This window comes from Salmo trutta, chromosome 36 (genome assembly GCF_901001165.1).
Source record: "Salmo trutta chromosome 36, fSalTru1.1, whole genome shotgun sequence".
In the NCBI taxonomy this organism is placed as follows: Eukaryota; Metazoa; Chordata; class Actinopteri; order Salmoniformes; family Salmonidae; genus Salmo; species Salmo trutta.
This window is the reverse complement of record NC_042992.1, coordinates 16,848,059-16,871,803: the sequence shown is the minus strand read 5'-3', so window position 1 is coordinate 16,871,803 and position 23,745 is coordinate 16,848,059. Positions and strand designations below refer to the sequence as shown.

At 47.0% G+C, this 23,745-nt stretch overlaps 1 protein-coding gene across 1 annotated transcript in view; it reads right to left on the bottom strand.

The window, feature by feature from the left end:
* LOC115175547 (gamma-aminobutyric acid type B receptor subunit 2-like) overlaps positions 1-23,745 on the bottom strand; it is a 366,527-nt gene that overhangs the window by 40,769 nt on the left and 302,013 nt on the right. Inside the window, exons 14-15 of the mRNA XM_029734842.1 lie at positions 3,541-3,651; positions 143-367 (exon numbers count right to left, since the gene is read on the bottom strand). Coding sequence (XP_029590702.1) covers positions 143-367; positions 3,541-3,651 — 336 coding nt within the window. The remainder of the gene's footprint in view (positions 1-142; positions 368-3,540; positions 3,652-23,745) is intronic.

Below are 23,745 nucleotides of genomic sequence, written 5' to 3'. Positions count from 1 at the left end.
TGGAATGTTTTATTTCAGCTCATGAAACATGGGACCAACACTTTGCATGTTGCGTTTATATTTTTGTTCAGTATAGTTTGTTCTACAGTTCATGCCCCTTGGATGGACAGGAAGTGCCACTGCTATTTCCTGTTGTCCTTACCTTTGGCACAAACACCAGACAGAGAGTGATCGTACTGCAGAAGATGATGACCAGAGCCACGATGCAGAACTGCACATTGGGCTGGTCTCGCGTGAGGAAGGACACGGCCGCCCCGATGATACACATGATGCCCACGTTGTACACACTCATCCCGATGTACTTGCTGTCATTCAGGGCCGGGATGCTCACATTCCTCGTCTCCCAGGCCAGGAAACAACCAAACAACTGGAGGAGAAGGGAGAGGATAGGACAGAAGGGTTGGAATAGAGAAGAGGAGAGGAGAGGAGAAAAGGAGAGAAGAGGAAAGAGGAGAGAGAGGAGAAGAGGACAGTAGGACGAGAGGAGAGAAACAGGAAAGTCAGAAGAGAGGGGAGGAGATGGCAGGACGAGAGGAGAGAAGAATAGGAGAGGAGGAGAAGGCGAGGTGAAAAGAAAACAGAAGAGAGAATAAAAGATAAACATGGATGTATTGTATAGGCCTAGTAAGGTAAATAGCTATTGTACAATATGTCCAGTACTCAGAATTCAGTCGTGATATAGAGACAGCTCATTATGTACATAAAATACATGAATCATACCATCTAAAGTGACCTACAGCACCCTATAGCACACAGCAGTATTGAATGTAAACTTAGAAAGCCTTTTGATTTTGGGGTCATAAAGGGGTTCTTTTCTGAGAGTGTTCACTTCATGGAGTACTCCAGAACAGAACCCCGTGTCTCTCAACATTCTAATGAATAATGTAGGAGTTAAGCACTGTAGAGTGGGATAGTTTTATTGAAGTGTTAATGAGTCTTAAACTAAAATGACAAGTAGCAGCATTACAGGAGAAGTCGTCACAGATGATGAATAGGTGTGTGTGTGTGTGTGTGTGTGTGTGTGTGTGTGTGTGTGTGTGTGTGTGTGTGTGTGTGTGTGTGTGTGTGTGTGCCATAGAGAGATGATGACTCAACGCTCAGATGCTGCTCCTACTGTTGTCATGTCCCAGTTTTGTCTCAGACACAAGACCTTTGAAGTCTGTCACCCCATGTGTCTAATTTTCTGTCCCTCTGTCTCTTCTCTCTTTCTATCTGTCTCTGTGCTCTCCGTCTGTCTCTTCTCTTTTCTTCTCTCTGTGCTCTCCCTCTGTCTCTTCTCTCTTTCTATCTGTCTCTGTGCTCTCCCTCTGTCTCTTCTCTCTTTCTATCTGTCTCTGTGCTCTCCCTCTGTCTCTTCTCTCTTTCTATCTGTCTCTGTGCTCTCCGTCTGTCTCTTCTCTTTTCTTCTCTCTGTGCTCTCCCTCTGTCTCTTCTCTCTTTCTATCTGTCTCTGTGCTCTCCGTCTGTCTCTTCTCTCTTTCCTTCTGTCTCTGTGCTCTCCCTCTCCCTCTTCTCTCTTTCTATCTGTCTCTGTGCTCTCCCTCTGTCTCTTCTCTCTTTCTATCTGTCTCTGTGCTCTCCGTCTGTCTCTTCTCTCTTTCTATCTGTCTCTGTGCTCTCCCTCTGTCTCTTCTCTCTTTCTATCTGTCTCTGTGCTCTCCCTCTGTCTCTTCTCTCTTTCTATCTGTCTCTGTGCTCTCCGTCTGTCTCTTCTCTTTTCTTCTCTCTGTGCTCTCCCTCTGTCTCTTCTCTCTTTCTATCTGTCTCTGTGCTCTCCGTCTGTCTCTTCTCTTTTCTTCTCTCTGTGCTCTCCCTCTGTCTCTTCTCTCTTTCCTTCTGTCTCTGTGCTCTCCCTCTGTCTCTTCTCTCTTTCCTTCTGTCTCTGTGCTCTCCCTCTGTCTCTTCTCTCTTTCCTTCTGTCTCTGTGCTCTCCCTCTGTCTCGTCTCTCTTTCTTTGTGTCCCTGTGATCTCCCTCTCTCTTCTCTCTTTCTTTCTTAACTGTGCTCATCCTCTGTCTCGTCTCTCTATCCCTGTGATCTCCATCTCTCTTCTCTCGTTCTTTCTGTCCCTGTGCTATCCCTCTGTCTCTTCTTTCTTTCTTTCTTTCTTGCTTTCTTTCACAAGCGTCGTAAGGGACAGACCAAGGTGCAGCGGGTATAGTGCTCATCTTCCTTCTTTATTTAAAGAGAACACTCAAACAAAATAAACAAATGACGAAACAGTTCTGTAAGGCACACAGGCTGTACAGAAAACAACCACCCACAAATCCAAAGGAAAAAAGGGCTGCCTAAGTATGGCTTCCAATCAGAGACAACGAAAGACACCTGCCTCTGATTGGAAACCATACTCGGCCATACATAGAAAACGAACATAGAAAATGAAAACTAGAACAAATCCCCTTTAAATAAACCAACCCCAAAACACACAAAAACAACACCCCTTGCCACGCCCTGACCATACTACAATGACAAATGACCCCTTTACTGGTCAGGACGTGACACTTTCTTTCTTTCTGTCCCTGTGATCACCCTCTGTCTTGTCTCTCTTTCTTTCTGTCGCTGTGCTCTCCCTCTGTCTCTTCTCTCTTTCTCTTTTTGTTTTACTCTCACTGTCTTTACCATTCTTTGGCTTCATCCCTCTTTCTTTCTTTCTCTTTAGCCCACACCCCTCTCTCACTCTCTTCCTCATCCCACCCTCTCTCTCTTCAACTCTCTCCCTCTGTCTGTTCTCTCTGGACTTAAAGTGGACTTAAAGGCTGAATTATTTACAGTCTAGGCTAGTTAAGTTAAGGTATTCAAACACGCCAGCCGAAGGGAAGAAGAACGTTTTCAAAGATGTCACATTTAATTTAGAAACCATGGGCTTCTGGAGGGGCTCGGTGAACTACGTCACTGGGAGATCTTCTTGGAGGAATGGTGTGTGTGACACACACACACACACACACACACACACACACACACACACACACACACACACACACAAGGTGGTGGCAGTGAGGGGCTCACCTCATGAGGAACCTAGTCACTACAGAATGGTAGCACTCTTATATAGTTGGGGAGAGAACAGTCATGGTTCTCTTTCTCACGGTGTCTTTAATAAAGGACAAGTTCATTGTCGGTAATCTATCAACGAACCCAGTTTCATATATATACACTAATGCAAAGTCAAGGCCAGGCCATGTGCTATTTGTCTATGTGTAAATACCCCAGTATTCAGATAGAATAATAGAATTTGCTCTATGCCAGATGAAATCGACATCTAACAAACATGTATGTAGACACAGATATATTTAACATATGTGTGCTTTGGGTGTGGCAGAGAACTTGCTATTGAACTCTCTATCATTAAACCATGAGCATGATAAACACATGTTGGAGTGTGTTGATGAAGATAACAGCCACCAACTCTTCCTTCCCTGCTTCTCACAGACTACCTCCCTAATCATGAGTAGTCCTTTGTAGGTATCGATGGACGCGCGCGCATACACACACACGCACACGCACACGCGCACACACACCACAGTCTCTCTCCTTACTCACCATAAGCAGGCCCTTGTAAGCGTAGACAATCCCCAGCCAAATGGTCATATGTGTGTTCTCACAGTGTTCCAGGAAGGGCCGGATGGCTATGTCCTGCCCCTGGGGGTCCGCCTGCAGGGAAACAAAGAGAAAAGAGTTGGGCTGGTGAGTGGTGGGCACATGCATGTCAACAACAACAACAACAACAGCAACAACAACAATCAATATCTGAACATTCTGTCTTCCAAAAAAATAAGTTAGCTAGCATCATCCATATAAAGTTGGTTATTTTATTGCTGTTGATGAAGAATAAAATGGTTCACAAACACATTCCCTCTATGCAGGTGTTTCATATGATGTTCTCTTTCATATGATGTTTTCATATGATGTTCTCTGGCACGTTGAGACCAGGCCTGCATCCGCAATGGCACCCTATCCCCTATGTAGTGCACTACAGTGGCTTGCGAAAGTATTCACCCCTTGGCATTTTTCCTATTTTGTTGCCTTACAACCTGGAATTAAAATATATTTTTGGGGGGTTTGTATCATTTGATTTACACAACATGCCTACCACTTTGAAGATGTAAAATATTTTTTATTGTGAAACAAACATGGAACATGACAAGAAAACTGAAAACTTGAGCATGTATAACTATTCACCCCCCCAAAGTCAATACTTTGTAGAGCCACCTTTTGCAGCAATTACAGCTGCAAGTCTCTTGGGGTATGTCTCTATAAGCGTGGAAACAACTAGCCACTGGGATTTTTGCCCATTCTTCAAGACAAAACTGCTCCAGCTCCTTCAAGTTGGATGGGTTCCGCTGGTGTACAGCAATATTTAAATCATACCACAGATTCTCAATTGGATTGAGGTCTGGGCTTTGACTAGGCCATTCCAAGACATTTAAATGTTTCCCCTTAACTTAAACGACTCGAGTGTTGCTTTAGCAGTATGCTTAGGGTCATTGTCTGTATTGTGCGCCATCAATCATTCCTTCAATTCTGACCAGTTTCCCAGTCCCTGCCGATGAAAACATCCCCACAGAATGATGCTGCCACCACCATGCTTCACTGTGGGGCTGGTGTTCTCGGGATGATGAGAGGTGTTGGGTTTGCGCCAGACATAGCGTTTTCCTTGATGGCCAAAAAGCACAATTTTAGTCTCATCTGACCAGAGTACCTTCGTCTATATGTTTGGGGAGTCTCCCACATGCCTTTTGGCGAACACCAAATGTGTTTTGCTTATTTTTTTCTTTACGCAATGGCTTTTTTTCTGGCCACTCTTCCGTAAAGCCCAGCTCTGTGGAGTGTACGGCTTAAAGTGGTCCTATGGACAGATACTCAAATCTCTTTGGTCTCTTTGTTGCCTGTCTGATTAATGCCCTTCTTGCCTGGTCCGTGAGTTTTGGTGGGCGGCCCTCTCTTGGCAGATTTGTTGTGGTTTAATAATGGATTGAAATGGTGCTCCGTGGAATGTTCAAAGTTTCGGATATTTTTTTTATAACCCAATCCTGATCTGTACTCCTCCACAACTTTGTTCCTGACCTGTTTGGAGAGCTCCTTGGTCTTCATGGTGCTGCTTGCTTGGTGGTGCCCCTTGCTTAGTGGTGTTGCAGACTCTGGGGCCTTTCAGAACTGAGATCATGTGACATTTAGATTGCACACAGGTGGACTTTATTTAACTAATTATGTGACTTCTGAAGGTAATTGGTTGCACCAGATCTTATTTAGGGGCTTCATCGCAAAGGGGTTGAATACATATGCCCCCACCAATTTTCCGTTTTTTATTTTTTAGAATTCTTTGAAACAAGTCATTTTTTTCATTTCACTTCACCAATTTGGACTATTTTGTGTATGTCCATTACATGAAATCCAAATAAAAATCTATTTAAATTACAGGTTGTAATGCAACAAAATAGGGGGATGAATACTTTTGCAAGGCACTTCACTTTTGAGCCCATAGGGCTTTGGTCAAAAGTAGTGTACTATATAGGGAATAGGTTTCCATTTAGAATGCAAGCCTAAGGGTGCCTTGGAGTGACAAAAGGTACACAGTTTTGCCTGAACGTGGACTACTGACGGATAGGTTACATTGGATTGATGTGGCAGTGATCAAACATTCAGGTGAATAATCAAACTGAGGAGGTATAAAGGCCTGGGGTATGTTTAAACACTCCCTCCCCGTCTATTTTTCTCTCTCCTTTTCTATCTTTATCTCTTTTTCTCCCCCTCTCCATCTCTCTCCCCCTCTGTCCACTATCAGCCGCATGCCCAAGAGAGGGAAAGTAACTGAACTGAAAGACTACAGACCAATAGCACTCACTTCCGTCGTCATGAAGTGCTTCGAGAGGCTAGTCAAAAACCTTATCAGCTCCTCCCTCCGACACACAATTCGCCTACCACCCTGACAGATTCACGGACGACACAATCGCTATTAAACTGCACACTGCCCTCACCCACCTGGACAAAAGGAATGCATTTGTGAAAATGCTGTTCATTGACTACAGCTCAGCCTATCAACACCATTGTGCCCTCTAAGCTCACCACAAAGCTCAAGGCCCTGGGACTGAACTCCTCTCTATGCAACTGGGTTATGGACTTCCTGACAGGCCGCCCCCAGGTGGTGAAGGTAGGCAATATTACCTCCTCGACACTGATTCTCAACATGGGGGCCTCACAAGGGTGAGTCCTCAGTCCCCTCCTGTATTCCCTGTATACCCACGACTGTGTGGTCTCACACAACTCCAACTCCATCATAAAGTTTGCTGACGACACGACAGTATTAGGCCTGATTACCAACAACAATGAGGTGGCCTACAGGGAGGAGGTAGGCACTCGGCGTGGTGCCAGGTAAACAACCTCAATGTCAGCTAAACAAAGGAGCTGATTGTGGACTTCAGGAGGTACCAGGCTGGGCATGCGCCCATCCTCATCAACTGGGCCACCATGGAGACGGTCAAAAAGTTCAAGTTCCTCTGCGTACACATCTCTGAGGAGCTGAAACTATCAAACCACACGCACACCATGGTGATGAAGGCACAACAGCGGCTCTTGTCCCCAGGGGCCCTCACAGGGGCCCCTGGGGCCCTACAGGAGCACCATCGAGAGCATACTGTCGGGTTACATCACAGCCAGGTACGGCAACTCCCCCGCCATAGACTACAAGGTGCTACAGAGGGTGGTATGCTCAGCTGAACGCACCACTGGGTGCACACTGCCTGACCTTCAGGACACCTACAACACCAGGTGTCACAGAAAGGCCAAGAAGATCATCAGGGACCCCAGTCACTTGAGCCATGGCCGGTTCTCTCCGTTTCCATCACTCAGAAGCGGGCAGTACAGGAGCATCATGACAAAAACTGTAAGATTGGCCAATAGCTTCTACCTCCAGACCATCAGGCTACTGACTAGCCACCACCAATTAGCTACCTGCTCCCCCTATGTACATCCCCCCCATGGATATTTACCCTACCCCCACCCCAATGGCCATTTAAAATTGCTGCAGTTCTTAATATGAATATATTATTGTTTCTAGATATATATATTTATATATATTGTTTTATTTCACTGCATTGATGGAGCTAGGAGCTCAATAATTTCACTGTATGCTGTAATTACATCTGCAACCCTGTACGTATGACTATTAAACCAATCTAATCTCATCTCTCCCTCTCCTTCTCTCTTCCTCTCACTCTCTTTTGGTCTCCACCTTCTCTCCCTCTCCTTCTCTCTTCCTCTCACTCTCTTTTGGTCTCCACCTTCTCTCCCTCTCCTTCTCTCTTCCTCTCACTCTCTTTTGGTCTCCACCTTCTCTCCCTCTCCTTCTCTCTTCCTCTCACTCTCTTTTGGTCTCCACCTTCTCTCCCTCTCCTTCTCTCTTCCTCTCACTCTCTTTTGGTCTCCACCTTCTCTCCCTCTCCTTCTCTCTTCCTCTCACTCTCTTTTGGTCTCCACCTTCTCTCCTTCTCTCTTCCTCTCACTCTCTTTTGGTCTCCACCTTCTCTCCCTCTCTTTCTCTCGCAGGTGACTTACAGGCCAAATTAGCACTGTTGGCGGCTATTAGCGCCATGGCGACACATCCCGTCCCTTTAATAAAAACACAATTAAGGGTTTGGGGGAACGTGGCCAGACTGGTAATATATCAGATGTTTTTACAGGCCTGTGTGTGTGTGTGTGTGTGTGTGTGTGTGTGTGTGTGTGTGTGTGTGTGTGTGTGTGTGTGTGTGTGTGTGTGTGTGTGTGTGTGTGTGTGTGTGTGTGTGTGTGTGTTTGTGTGTGTGTACACTACCGGTCAAACGTTTTAGAACAACTACTCATTCAAGGGTTTGTCTTTATTTTTACTATTTTCTACATTGTAGAATAATAGTGAAGACATCAAAATGATGAAATAACACATGGAATCATGTAGTAACCAAAAAAGTGTTAAACAAATCGAAATATATTTTAGATTTCAGATTCTTCAAATAGCCACCCTTTGCCTTGATGACATCTTTGCACACTCTTGGCATTCTTTCAACCAGCTGGAATGCATTTCAATGAACAGGTGTGCCTTCTTTAAAGTTCATTTGTGGAATTTCTTTCCTTCTGGTGCATTTGAGCCAATCAGTTGTGTTGTGAGAAGGTGGGGGGTAAACAGAGATAGCCCTATTTGGTAAAATACCAAGTTCATATTATGGCAAGAACAGCTCAAATAAGCAAAGACAAATAACAGTCCATCATTACTTTAAGACATGAAGGTCAGTCAATGCAGAAAATGTCAAGAACCTTGAAAGTGTCTTCAAGTGCAGTCGCAAAAACCATCAAGAGCTATGATGAAACTGGCTCTCATGAGGTCCGCCACAGGAATGGAAGACCCAGAATTACCTCTGCTGCAGAGGATAAGTTCATTAGAGTTACCAGCCTCAGAAATTGCAGCCCAAATAAATGCTTCTCAGAGTTCAAGTAACAGACACATCTCAACATCAACTGTTCAGAGGAGACTGTGTGAATCAGGCCTTCATGGTCGAATTGCTGCAAAGAAACCTCTACTAAAGGACACCAATAAGAAGAAGAGACTTGCTTAGGCCAAGAAACACGAGCAATGGACATTAGACAGGTGGAAATTTGTCCTTTGGTCTGGAGTCCAAATTGGAGATTTTTGGTTCCAACAGCCTTGTCTTTGTGAGATGCGGTGTGGGTGAACGGATGATCTCCACATGTGTATTTCCCACCGTAAAGCATGGAGGAGGAGGAGGCAGGGAGGGAGAGAGGGAGGGAAGGAGCGAGGCAGAGAGGGAAGGAGGGAGGATGGATGGATGGATGGATGGAAGGGGGGGCAGAGTGAAGGAGGGCTACATACAGTCCTCTTAAAGGCAGCAGTGAACACTGAAGCCCAGTTTTAGCTGCCCCACTTAGCAACACCTTGAGTATGCCTGCTGTCATTTTCAGGACGCACACGAGTGCGTACACACAGACGGTACGTACGTAAGTGCTTGAACCTTATTATGAACTGTAAGTGCATGAACCACACACACAAACACACACACACACACACACACACACACACACACTCTAACATCCCTCAAACCTGAATCATGTCCATATTAAGCCATGTTAATGTAAATGGCTGTCTATCATCACATCCCCTCAGGCCTTTACCTCTACAGAGAATGCATTATGTTTTATAGCCCAGGATCACTTAAATGGGACAATCATGAGCCATTCATTCTTCAATTACAGTAGAACAGAGCCTGAGCCAGAGAGGTCAACCCCCCGCCCTCCCACCACCACCAGTCTATGGTTGTGTCCCAAATAGCACCGTATTCCCTTTATACTGCAATGCTTTTGACCATGCAGGGTCCATGGGGCTGTGGTCAAAAGTAGTGCACTATAAAGGGGAATAGGGTGCAATTTGGGAGGAGCCCCATCTCCTTGAAATATCATGTTGTAGGGTATAGTTAAATCTATTCACTCCATAATCCCAAACTGCATTTCTATTTGTTATTGTCCTTTCCTGAGAGCTTGTTCTTTCTTGGATTAGGACTTCATATATGATTATACAAACAGACTCCATGTCCTTGTTCGGTTTTACAACAAAGCTCACAAAGGATTAAAACATTTAGGTTGCAGACAGTCGCTATACACACACACACACAGGTCTGACAGAATGTTACCTAGCCGTTGGAAAGTCTGCAACCCAAATGGCCCCCTAGTCCCTATGTAGTGAACTGGGGCCTAGGGTGGTCTAAGTCGCTGCCTCCAGATCTCATATACCGCTGCAGTATGGGTTTGAATACGGCCCACTGCTATATCAGCACACTCTCTCCTCTAGCTCTACCTCCTTACCTGTCTTATCCCATGATCTGAAAATACGTGAGGGGTGGGAATGAAATAGAAAAGAAAGTAGTGCACTATATAGGGTATAGGGTGCCATTTGGGACGCTAACAGAGCCAGTTGTAACCTTGGATCAGAAACAATGACGTCAAAGCAACAAGTCTATAGAGGACCGTTGGTACTTATAATGTCCTAAAAGGAAACATAAAAGCTTCATGTACCGACTACACCGAAAGGGAACTTTAAAAGCATATCACGCCCAGACGTATGACCCTGCCTATGGGGCCTGGTAAAAAGAAGTGCACTATTGAAGGGAATAGGGTACTGTTTGAGACGCAACCCCCATCTAAAGGGACATGAACGTAACCAACCAACAACGTGCCTCTGTCTCAGAGTATTTCGGGACACCCAATAGTCCATTAACTCTGGGGTGATATTCAGAGATGGGAGTCGAGGGTTTCTTTCTACAAAAGTTGCCGGGGAAGAAAGTTGAAGCAGCGAGTAGTGACAACAAAGTGGGGCAGATGACGGAGGGGAAGGGACACTATTTTTACTGGGATGTTCTGCCACAGACACACACAGGAGAACAGAGAGGAGGATGGGGGAGAGGATAAGAGAGGAGGATGGGGAAGAGGATAAGAGAGGAGGATGGGGGAGAGGAGAAGAGAGGAGGATGGGGGAGAGGAGAAGAGAGGAGATTGGGGGAGAGGAGAAGAGAGGAGATTGGGGGGAGGGGAGAAGAGAGGAGGATGGGGAGAGGATAAGAGAGGAGGATGGGGGAGAGGAGAAGAGAGGAGGATGGGGGAGAGGAGAAGAGAGGAGGATGGGGGAGAGGATAAGAGAGGAGGATGGGGAAGAGGAGAAGAGAGGAGGATGGGGGAGAGGAGAAGAGAGGAGATTGGGGGGAGAGGAGAAGAGAGGAGATTGGGGGAGGGGAGAAGAGAGGAGGATGGGGGAGAGGATAAGAGAGGAGGATGGGGAAGAGGAGAAGAGAGGAGGATGGGGGAGAGGAGAAGAGAGGAGGATGGGGAAGAGGAGAAGAGAGGAGATTGGGGGGAGGGGAGAAGAGAGGAGGATGGGGGAGAGAATAAGAGAGGAGGATGGGAAAGAGGAGAAGAGAGGAGGATGGGGGAGAGGAGAAGAGAGGAGGATGGGGGAGAGGAGAAGAGAGGAGGATGGGGGTGAGGAGAAGAGAGGAGGATGGGGAGAGGAGAAGAGAGGAGGATGGGGAAGAGGAGAAGAGAGGAGGATGGGGGAGAGGAGAAGAGAGGAGGATGGGGAAGAGGAGAAGAGAGGAGGATGGGGGAGAGGAGAAGAGAGGAGGATGGGGGAGAGGAGAAGAGAGGAGGATGGGGGAGAGGAGAAGAGAGGAGGATGGGGAGAGGAGAAGAGAGGAGGATGGGGAGAGGATAAGAGAGGAGGATGGGGGAGAGGAGAAGAGAGGAGGATGGGGGAGAGGAGAAGAGAGGAGGATGGGGAAGAGGAGAAGAGAGGAGGATGGGGGAGAGGAGAAGAGAAGAGAGGAGGATGGGGGAGAGGATAAGAGAGGAGGATGGGGAGAGGAGAAGAGAGGAGGATGGGGGAGAGGAGAAGAGAGGAGGATGGGGAAGAGGAGAAGGGAGGAGGATGGAGAGAGGATAAGAGAGGAGGATGGGGGAGAGGAGAAGAGAGGAGGATGGGGGAGAGGAGAAGAGAGGAGGATGGGGAAGAGGAGAAGGGAGGAGGATGGGGAGAGGATAAGAGAGGAGCACACATATATAAAGAGGTCATGGAACTCTGTGATATGATTAATCCTTGATGTCAAACTGTTCTCCAAACTGCTATTTTCAGTACAGATTACAGAACGAACCAGATAGGTACAATGTTCATTGCTCTGTGGTGCTTTTAAAAGGTAGAATCTGTGATATTCACTGTTGTTCAACAGTGATTTAATTTCAAACATGAATTCAGGATTGTGACTTTAACCCTCACCACATTGGGTCAAATGACAGAATACTAAACACCACAAAATAAAGACAAAGACTTCTACGTCTCATGGAGCTCTGGTGGTTTCTCTTATAAGTATTCTTGGGCTACCTTCTAATGTCCATACTGACATGCCACTTGCATGTTCAATACATTCGTTTATTAAAGTAGTTTACCAGTATGAACACTGGAACAGAACCGCTAGTGATAATATTAACCTGTGTCCAAAAGGGCACCCTATTCACCCTGGTCAAAGTTTTGCACTACAAAGGGAATAGGGTGCCATTCGGGATGCACAGTCTATTACTGCTACCATTAATGCTCGACATGCCCTCTACAATTAATAACACTGATAACACAAACTTATGTGTAAAATATGGAAAACTGGGCATCGGCATCCATGGGCTTCCATCCATCCAACGAGAGAACAGAACAGGCAGGAACATCAGAACCCTGTCTGGGGGTTGCCAAGCAACAGCCTGCAGCGGGCAGAGCCAAGGGGCCCAAAGCAGAGGCGGCAGCAGGAAGAGGGGCATGGAGAGAGAGAAAGAGAGAGAGAGAGAGAGAGAGAGAGAGAGTAAATCTCAGTAAGACACAAATAATGGTGTTCCAAAAAAGGCCCAGTCGCCAGGACCAGAAATACAAATTCCAGGACCACAAATACAAATCCCACCGTTGCCCTAGAGCACACAATAAACTATACATACCTTGGCCTAAACATCAGCGCCACAGGTAACTTCCACAAAGCTGTGAATGATCTGAGAGACAAGGCAAGAAGGGCATTCTATGCCATCAAAAGGAACATAAAATTCGACATAACAATTAGGATCTGGCTAAAAATACTTGAATCAGTTATAGAACCCATTGCCCTTTATGGTTGTGAGGTCTGGGGTCCGCTCACCAACCAAGAATTAACAAAATGGGACAAACACCAGATTGAGACTCTGCATGCAAAATTTGGCAAAAATATCCTCTGTGTACAACGTAGAACACCAAATACTGCATGTAGAGCAGAATTAGGATGATACCCGCTAATTATCAAAATCCAGAAAAGAGATGTTAAATTCTACAACCACCTAAAAGGAAGCGATTCCCAAATCTCCATAACAAAGCCATCACCTACAGAGAGATGAACCTGGAGAAGAGTCCCCTAGGCAAGCTGGTCCTGGGGCTCTGTTCACAAACACAAACAGACCCCACAGAGCCCCAGGACATCAACACAATTAGACTCAACCAAATCATGAGAAAACAAAAAGATAATTTCTTGACACATTGGAAAGAATTAACAAAAAAACTGAGCAAACTAGAATGCTATTTGGCCCTAAACAGAGAGTACACAGTGGCAGAATACCTGACCACTGTGACTGACCCAAACTTAAGGAAAGCTTTCACTATGTACAGACTCAGTGAGCGTAGCCTTGCTATTGAGAAAGGCCGTCGTAGGCAGACCTGACTCTCAAGAGAAGACAGGCTATGTGCACACCGCCCACAAAACGAGGTGGAAACTGAGCTGCACTTCCTTACATCCTGCCAAATGTATGACCATATTAGAGACACATATTTCCCTCAGATTACACAGATCCACAAAGAATTCGAAAACAAACCCGATTTTGATAAACTCCCATATCTAATGGGTGAAATACCACAGTGTGCCATCACAGCAACAAGATGTGTTGTTGTTGTTGCCACAAGAAAAGGGCAACCAGTGAAGAAAAAACACCATTGTAAATACAACCCATATTTATGTTTATTTATTTTCCCTTTCATACCTTAACCATTTGCACATCGTTACAACACTGTATATAGACATAATATGACATTTGTAATGTATTTATTCTTTTGGAACTTATGTGAGTGAATTTAGAGGGAGGGTGGGAGAGGGGGGTGAAGGGAGCCAGCCAGCCAAGTGGAGAGCTCCACATTGGGGAGAGATCAGAGAGAGGAGGGGAGGGTGTGGAGAGCCCTGGTTCCATCTAGAGGAGGGATGGAGGTAGGGAGGCAGCAAGGGAGGCAGCGAGAGTGAGATGCAGGGCGGGAGGGAGAGAGGCATGGAGGGAGAGAGGCAGGGAGGGAGTGAGGCAGAGAGGCAGGGAGGGTGAGATGCAAGGAGGGAGCGAGAGAGGGAAGGAGAGAGGCAGGAAGGCAAGGAGGGTGAAATGCAGAAAGGGAGGGAGAGATACAGGGAGGGAGAGAGGCAGGGAGATAGAGTGGGTGAGATGCAGGGAGAGAGGTAGAAAGGCAGGGAGGGAGAGCAGGAGAGAGGGAGAGAGGCAGGGAGGCAGGGAAGGAGGTTGAGATGCAGGGAGGGAGGGAGAGAGCCTGGGAGGGAGGGATGCAGAGGAGGCAAGGAGGGAGAGAGGCAGGGCGGGAGGGAGGGAGGGAGGCAGGGAGGGATGGGCGAGGAAGGGTGGAGTGCTCCACATTGGGGAGAGACCAGAGAGAAGAGGGGGTGGGGTGGAGAGCCCTAGTTCGTTCTGGAGGAAGGATGGAAGGATGAGGAGATGGAGAGAGGAGGAGAGGGACCAACAGGAGAGAGGAGGAGTGGGATAAACAGAAGAGAGGAGGAGTGGGACCAACATGAGAGAGGAGGAGTGGGATCAACAGGTGAGAGGAGGGGGATCAACCGGAGAGAGGAGGAGGGGGACCAACAGGAGAGAGGAGGAGTGGGATCAACAGGTGAGAGGAGGAGTGGGATCAACAGGAGAGAGGAGGAGTGGGATCAACAGGAGAGAGGAGGAGTGGGATCAACAGGAGAGAAGAGGAGTGGGATCAACAGGAGAGAGGAGGAGTGGGATCAACAGGAGAGAGGAAGAGTGGGATCAACAAGAGAAAGGAGGAGTGGGATCAACAGGTGAGAGGAGGAGTGGGACCAACAGGAGAGAGGAGGAGTGGGACCAACAGGAGAGAGGAGGAGTGGGATCAACAGGAGAGAGGAGGAGTGGGACCAACAGGAGAGAGGAGGAGTGGGACCAACAGGAGAGAGGAGGAGTGGGACCAACAGGTGAGAGGAGGAGTGGGACCAACAGGTGAGAGGAGGAGTGGGACCAACAGGAGAGAGGAGGAGTGGGACCAACAGGAGAGAGGAGGAGTGGGACCAACAGGAGAGAGGAGGAGTGGGACCAACAGGAGAGAGGAGAAGTGGGACCAACAGGTGAGAGGAGAAGTGGGACCAACAGGAGAGAGGAGGAGTGGGACCAACAGGAGAGAGGAGAAGTGGGACCAACAGGAGAGAGGAGAAGTGGGACCAACAGGAGAGAGGAGAAGTGGGACCAACAGGTGAGAGGAGGAGTGGGATCAACAGGAGAGAGGAGGAGTGGGATCAACAGGAGAGAGGAGGAGTGGGACCAACAGGAGAGTGGAGAAGTGGAACCAACAGGTGAGAGGGGGAGTGGGACCAACAGGAGAGAGGAGAAGTGGGACCAACAGGAGAGAGGAGGAGTGGGACCAACAGGAGAGAGGAGGAGTGGGATCAACAGGAGAGAGGAGGAGTGGGACCAACAGGAGAGAGGAGAAGTGGGACCAACAGGTGAGAGGAGGAGTGGGATCAACAGGAGAGAGGAGAAGTGGGACCAACAGGAGAGAGGAGGAGTGGGACCAACAGGTGAGAGGAGGAGTGGGACCAACAGGAGAGAGGAGGAGTGGGACCAACAGGAGAGAGGAGAAGTGGGACCAACAGGAGAGAGGAGGAGTGGGACCAACAGGAGAGAGGACAAGTGGGACCAACAGGAGCGAGGAGGAGTGGGACCAACAGGAGAGAGGACAAGTGGGACCAACAGGAGAGAGGAGGAGTGGGACCAACAGGTGAGAGGAGGAGTGGGACCAACAGGAGAGAGGAGGAGTGGGACCAACAGGAGAGAGGAGAAGTGGGACCAACAGGAGAGAGGAGGAGTGGGACCAACAGGAGAGAGGAGAAGTGGGACCAACAGTTGAGAGGAGAAGTGGGACCAACAGGAGAGAGGAGGAGTGGGATCAACAGGAGAGAGGAGAAGTGGGACCAACAGTTGAGAGGAGAAGTGGGACCAACAGGAGAGAGGAGGAGTGGGATCAACAGGAGAGAGGAGAAGTGGGACCAACAGGTGAGAGGAGAAGTGGGACCAACAGGAGAGAGGAGGAGTGGGACCAACAGGAGAGAGGAGAAGTGGGACCAACAGGAGAGAGGAGAAGTGGGACCAACAGGAGAGAGGAGGAGTAGGACCAACAGGAGAGAGGAGGAGTGGGATCAACAGGAGAGAGGAGCGGGATCAACAGGAGAGAGGAGTGGGACCAACAGGAGAGAGGAGGAGTGGGATCAACAGGAGAGAGGAGGAGTGGGATCAACAGGAGAGAGGAGGAGTGGGACCAACAGGTGAGAGGAGGAGTGGGATCAACAGGTGAGAGGAGGAGTGGGATCAACAGGAGAGAGGAGGAGTGGGATCAACAGGAGAGAGGAGCGGGATCAACAGGAGAGAGGAGTGGGACCAACAGGAGAGAGGAGGAGTGGGATCAACAGGTGAGAGGAGGAGTGGGATCAACAGGAGAGAGGAGGAGTGGGATCAACAGGAGAGAGGAGGAGTGGGACCAACAGGTGAGAGGAGGAGTGGGATCAACAGGTGAGAGGAGGAGTGGGACCAACAGGAGAGAGGGGGAGTGGGACCAACAGGTGAGAGGAGAAGTGGGACCAACAGGAGAGAGGAGGAGTGGGACCAACAGGAGAGAGGAGAAGTGGGACCAACAGGAGAGAGGAGAAGTGGGACCAACAGGAGAGAGGAGAAGTGGGACCAACAGGTGAGAGGAGGAGTGGGATCAACAGGAGAGAGGAGGAGTGGGATCAACAGGAGAGAGGAGGAGTGGGACCAACAGGAGAGAGGAGAAGTGGAACCAACAGGTGAGAGGGGGAGTGGGACCAATTGGAGAGAGGAGAAGTGGGACCAACAGGAGAGAGGAGGAGTGGGACCAACAGGAGAGAGGAGAAGTGGGACCAACAGGTGAGAGGAGGAGTGGGATCAACAGGAGAGAGGAGGAGTGGGATCAACAGGAGAGAGGAGGAGTGGGACCAACAGGAGAGAGGACAAGTGGGACCAACAGGAGAGAGGAGGAGTGGGACCAACAGGTGAGAGGAGGAGTGGGACCAACAGGAGAGAGGAGGAGTGGGACCAACAGGAGAGAGGAGGAGTGGGACCAACAGGAGAGAGGAGAAGTGGGACCAACAGGAGAGAGGAGGAGTGGGACCAACAGGAGAGAGGAGAAGTGGGACCAACAGTTGAGAGGAGAAGTGGGACCAACAGGAGAGAGGAGGAGTGGGATCAACAGGAGAGAGGAGAAGTGGGACCAACAGGTGAGAGGAGAAGTGGGACCAACAGGAGAGAGGAGGAGTGGGACCAACAGGAGAGAGGAGAAGTGGGACCAACAGGAGAGAGGAGAAGTGGGACCAACAGGTGAGAGGAGGAGTGGGATCAACAGGAGAGAGGAGAAGTGGGACCAACAGGAGAGAGGAGAAGTGGGACCAACAGGAGAGAGGAGAAGTGGGACCAACAGGAGAGAGGAGTGGGATCAACAGGTGAGAGGAGGAGTGGGATCAACAGGAGAGAGGAGGAGTGGGATCAACAGGAGAGAGGAGGAGTGGGACCAACAGGTGAGAGGAGGAGTGGGATCAACAGGAGAGAGGAGGAGTGGGATCAACAGGAGAGAGGAGGAGTGGGACCAACAGGTGAGAGGAGGAGTGGGATCAACAGGTGAGAGGAGGAGTGGGATCAACAGGAGAGAGGAGGAGTGGGATCAACAGGAGAGAGGAGGAGTGGGACCAACAGGTGAGAGGAGGAGTGGATCAACAGGAGAGAGGAGGAGTGGGATCAACAGGAGAGAGGAGGAGTGGGACCAACAGGAGAGAGGAGGAGTGGGATCAACAGGAGAGAGGAGCGGGATCAACAGGAGAGAGGAGTGGGACCAACAGGAGAGAGGAGGAGTGGGACCAACAGGAGAGAGGAGGAGTGGGATCAACAGGAGAGAGGAGGAGTGGGATCAACAGGAGAGAGGAGTGGGATCAACAGGAGAGAGGAGCGGGATCAACAGGAGAGAGGAGGAGTGGGACCAACAGGAGAGAGGAGGAGGGGGACCAACAGGAGAGAGGAGGAGTGGGACCAACAGGAGAGAGGAGGAGTGGGACCAACAGGAGAGAGGAGGAGTGGGAGAGAGGAGGAGTGGGATCAACAGGAGAGAGGAGGAGTGGGACCAACAGGTGAGAGTGCCAGGGGGAAAAAATGGAGGGCTCACTCATCCACAGCTGCTGCACATAGTCTGGCGAGTGTGTGTGTGTGTGTGTGTGTGTGTGTGTGTGTGTGTGTGTGTGTGTGTGTGTGCGTGCCTGTGTGTGTGTGGGGATGAGCTATCTGCCTACTGACAGCGACTCTCCATCACCTGCAGTGGCAATTACAACATGGAAGAATTCACTGCAGAGAGAGAGAACAAAGAGCTCTAGAGTTTGTGGCAGCGATTTACGTCAGTTTGTCAGAGGTTTATGCAGATTAAAAATGATGGAGGAGAAGCCTTCTACAATCAGAACACCTGCTCTTTCCATGACATAGACTGACTAGACTGACCAGATGAATCCAGGTGAAAGCTATGATCCCTTATTGATGTCACTTGTTAAATCCACTTCAATCAGTGTAGATGAAGGGGAGGAGACAGATTAAAGAAGGATTTTTAAGCCTTGAGACAATTGAGAAATGGATTGTGAATGTGTGCCATTCCTGAGGGTGAATGGGAAAGAAAAAAGATTTAACTTCCTTTGAACAGGGTATAGTAGTAGAGTTGTGGGATTCAACAGTTTCCCGTGTGTATTAAGAATGGTCCATCACCCAAAGGACATCCAGCCAACTTGACACAACTGTTGGGAAGCATTGGAGTCAACATGGGCCAGCATCCCTGTGGAACGCTTTCGACACCTTGTAGAGTCCATGTCCCGACGAATTGAGGCTGTTCTGAGGGCTCAATATTAGGAAGGTGTTCTTAATGTTTTATACACTCAGTGTAGTCTCCCTTGTATTGTAGAAAATAAAAACTCTACCCTAGCTTTTAAATCAATGTGAATATGAGGTTTGTGTTATGTAGAGAAGGGGGAGAGGAAAATGAGTGATAGTAACACATTCACCCATGGGAAATAAAAGGGGCTTCGCACAAACTGCAACTCCAAACTAGACTGGACCTGAGTCCCAAATGGCACCCTATTCCCTAAAAAGTGCAGGTCTATACAGTGCTATCATTATGGTCACATATGCTCCTAAATATTTTACTGTGCTACCTGGAATTATATTTGGGAACACCAGTGCCACTAGTAATTGCTGGCAATTCTTATAATTACAGTTGGAGCACATAAAGGAGCGCAATGAAACATCTTCAAGATACTGTATTACAGTGTATTACAGTGTATTACAGTGTATTATAGTGTATTACAGTGTATTACAGTGTCTTATAGTGTATTACAGTGTATTACAGTGTATTACAGTGTATTATAGTGTATTACAGTGTATTACAGTGTCTTATAGTGTATTACAGTGTATTACAGTGTATTATAGTGTATTACAGTGTATTATAGTGTATTACAGTGTATTATAGTGTATTACAGTGCATTACAGTGTATTATAGTGTATTACAGTGTCTTCGGAAGGTATTTAGACCCCTTGACTTTTCTACATTTTGTTACGCTACAGCCTTATTCTAAAATGTATTAAATCATTTTTTCCCTTCATCAATCTACACACAATACCCCATAATTACAAAGAAAAAACATTTATTTTTTGTTGTTGTCGCAAGAACTGAAATATCACATTTACATAAGTATTCAGACCCTTTACTCAGTACTTTGTTCAAGGACCAAAGGCAGCGATTACAGCCTCAGGTCTTCTTGGGTATGACGCTACAAGCTTGGCACACCTGTATTTGGGGAGTTTCTACCATTCTTCACCGCAGATCCTCTCAAGCTCTGTCAGGTTGGATGGGGAGCGTCGCTGCACAGCTATTTTCAGGTCTCTCCAGAGATGTTCGATCGGGTTCATGTCCGGGCTTTGGCTGGGCCACTCAAGGACATTCAGAGACTTGTCCCAAAGCCTATCCTGCGTTGTCTTAGCTGTGTGCTTAGGGTTGTTGTCCTGTTGGAAGGTGAACGTTCACCCCAGTCTGAGGTCCTGAGCGCTCTGGAGCATCAAGGATCTCTCTGTACTTTGCTCCGTTCATCTTTCTCACGATCCTGACTAGTCTCCCAGTCCCTGCCGTTGAAAAACATCCTCACAGCATGATGCTGCCACCACTATGCTTCACAATAGGGATGGTGCCAGGTTTCCTCCAGACGTGACACTTGGCATTCAGGCCAAAGTTCAATCTTGGTTTCATCAGACCAGATAATTTTGTTTCTCATGGTCTGAGAGTCCTTTAGGTGCTCCAAGCGGGTTGTCATGTGCCTTTTACTGAGGAGTGGCTCCCGTCTGGCCACTTTACCATAAAGGCCTGATTGGTGGGGTGCTGCAGAGATGGATGTCCTTCTGGAAGGCTTTCCCATCTCCACAGAGGAACTCTGGAGCTCTGTCAGAGTGACCATCAGGTTCTTGGTCACCTCCCTGATTGCTCAGTTTGGCCGGGTGGCCAGTTCTAGGAAGAGTGTTGGTGGTTCCAAACTTCTTCCATTTAAGAATGATGGAGAACACTGTGTTCTTGCGGACCTTCAATGCTGCAGAAATGTTTTGGTACCCTTCCCCAGATCTGTGCCTCGACATAATCCTGTCTCGGAGCTTTATGGACGATTACATCGACCTCAAGGCTTAGTTTTTGCTCTGACATGCACTGTCAACTGTGGGACCTTATATAGACTGGTGTGTGTCTTTCCAAATCATGTCCAATCAATTTAATTTACCACAGGTGGACTCCTATCAAGTTGTAGAAACAGCTCAGCTACAGCCCACATCTCATTGCAAATGGTCTGAATACTTATGTAAATAAGGTATTTCTGTTTTTTATCATTATAAACTTAGCAAAAATTCCTAAGAACCTTTTTCGCTTTCTCATTATGGGTTATTGTCTGTAGATTGATGATGAAAAACAATTATTTAATCAATTTTATATTAAGTCTGTAACGTAACATAATGTGGAAAAAGTCAAGGGGTCTGAATACTTTCAGATACTTTTTTCAGTTGTTGTTCATGTGATGAGCGAGCCAGACACGTCTATGAGAAACTGAGGGATGGCGGGATTAGGAGCAATGGAGGATGAAACAAAGTAAAGGATGGAGAAAAGAAGGAAGGTGGGGGAGGGATGCCAGCGGGCGAGATTGACCTACATACAGCATTCAAGGATGGCAGGCCAGGAGGAAGCCCCCTGGCTCTCCCTGGGTCTGGGCATACGTGTGTGTGTGTGTGTGTGTGTGTGTGTATGGAGTGCTCCAACCTCATCCTCCCAATGTGACTTCCTGTAGCATCTCAGTCCCACTGCCTTCCACTTCGCTCTTCAGAACCACACACAGCATTGTGTTGCACTGAATGACTAAGTCTGCACATACAATGAAAACCAGCCTCTCAGTCTTAAATCCTACTACATGGCATGGCTCTGTGGGTGGGGGGGGGGGGGGGGGGGGGTCCTAGGTACAGATTTATGACCAGCTTTAATTTCCCCAATCCTAAAGACCACCCTCTGCTGCCTTTACTTGTCTTCACAACACAACCTCACTGTATCGCTGCATTGAATCACTGGGTCTCTACAGATACTGCCCACTGGTTTTTAATCGTTTTTGTTTAACCTTTTATTACTTCTGTGGAATTAGCATTATGTAGTTGTATTTGTCTTAATTTCGTAACAAAAAACCCCAGCACCTTTATGAAGAATCCCACAACTCTAATCTTTCCAAAAGTAGTGCACTAAATAGGGAATAGGGAGCTATTTGGGCCAGCTTGTTTGATAAAAAAAAATCCATAGCCAGCCAAGCAGTACAAGACGATAAATGAAAAATGTAAATCCTATCTGTATTTGAATGTCTGCCCTCTGCCATCCATTCATCTGATGTGACCATTGTTGAACTTTATGACTCGTCATAATCCCTTTTCTGGGCTAATCCCTCTCGTACAGTGACGGCCCCTTGGCCTCCGCACCATGACACCAACACACACACACACACGCACACAAACCAAATTGATGGCAACAGACAGGAAACTATGAAGACAGTGTAATTCTCTTGGTGGGCGATGAGTTGGCAACTGATTTAAAAAGGAATGAATGAGCGCTGTTAGACAAGGACAAAGGACTGATTTAATTGAACCTTTTCAGGACCTCTAAAAAAGATATAGCAGTAGCCTACAGTAGATCTCTCTACGATAGACTAGATAGAACAGTAACCTACAGTAGATCTCTCTACGATAGACTAGATAGAACAGTAACCTACAGTAGATTTCTCTACGATAGACTAGATAGAACAGTAACCTACAGTAGATCTCTCTGGGATAGACTAGATAGAACAGTAACCTACAGTAGATCTCTCTACGATAGACTAGATAGAACAGTAACATACAGTAGATCTCTCTACGATAGACTAGATAGAACAGTAACCTACAGTAGATCTCTCTGGGATAGACTAGATAGAACAGTAACCTACAGTAGATCTCTCTACGATAGACTAGATATAGCAGTAACCTACAGTAGATCTCTCTACAATAGACTAGATAGAACAGTAACCTACAGTAGATCTCTCTGCAATAGACTAGATAGAACAGCAACCTACAGTAGATCTCTCTACGATAGACTAGATAGAACAGCAACCTACAGTAGATCTCTCTACGATAGACTAGATATAGCAGTAACCTACAGTAGATCTCTCTACGATAGACTAGATAGAACAGCAACCTACAGTAGATCTCTCTACGATAGACTAGATAGAAGAGTAACATACCGTAGATCTCTCTGGGATAGACTAGATATAGCAGTAACCTACAGTAGATCTCTGTGAGATAGACTAGATATAGCAGTAACCTACAGTAGATCTTTCTAAAATAGACTAGATAGAACAGCAACCTACAGTAGATCTCTCTACGATAGACTAGATATAGCAGTAACCTATAGTAGATCTCTCTACAATAGACTAGATAGAACAGTAACATACAGTAGATCTCTCTACAATAGACTAGATAGAACAGTAACATACAGTAGATCTCTCTACGATAGACTAGATAGAACAGTAACATACAGTAGATCTCTCTACGATAAACTAGATAGAACAGTAACATACAGTAGATCTCTCTACGATAGACTAGATAGAACAGTAACCTACAGTAGATCTCTCTACGATAGACTAGATAGAACAGTAACCTACAGTAGATCTCTCTACGATAGACTAGATATAGCAGCAACCTACAGTAGATCTCTCTACAATAAACTAGATAGAACAGTAACCTACAGTATATCTCTCTACGATAGACTAGATAGAACAGTAACATAAAGTAGATGTCTCTGGGATAGACTAGATATAGCAGTAACCTACAGTAGATCTCTCTAAAATAGACTAGATAGAACAGCAACCTACAGTAGATCTCTCTGGGATAGACTAGATATAGCAGTAACCTACAGTAGATCTCTCTAAAATAGACTAGATAGAACAGCAACCTACAGTAGATCTCTGTGAGATAGACCTGATATAGCAGTAACCTACAGTAGATCTCTGTGAGATAGACTAGATAGAACAGTAACCTACAGTAGATCTATCTGGGATAGACTAGATATTGTAGTAACCTACAGTAGATCTCTCTGGGATAGACTAGATATAGCAGTAACCTGTAGTAGATCTCTCTGTGATAGACTAGATATAGCAGTAACCTACAGTAGATCTCTCTGGGATAGACTAGATATAGCAGTAACCTGTAGTAAATCTCTCTGGGATAGACTAGATATAGCAGTAACCTACAGTAGATCTCTCTAAAATAGACTAGATAGAACAGCAA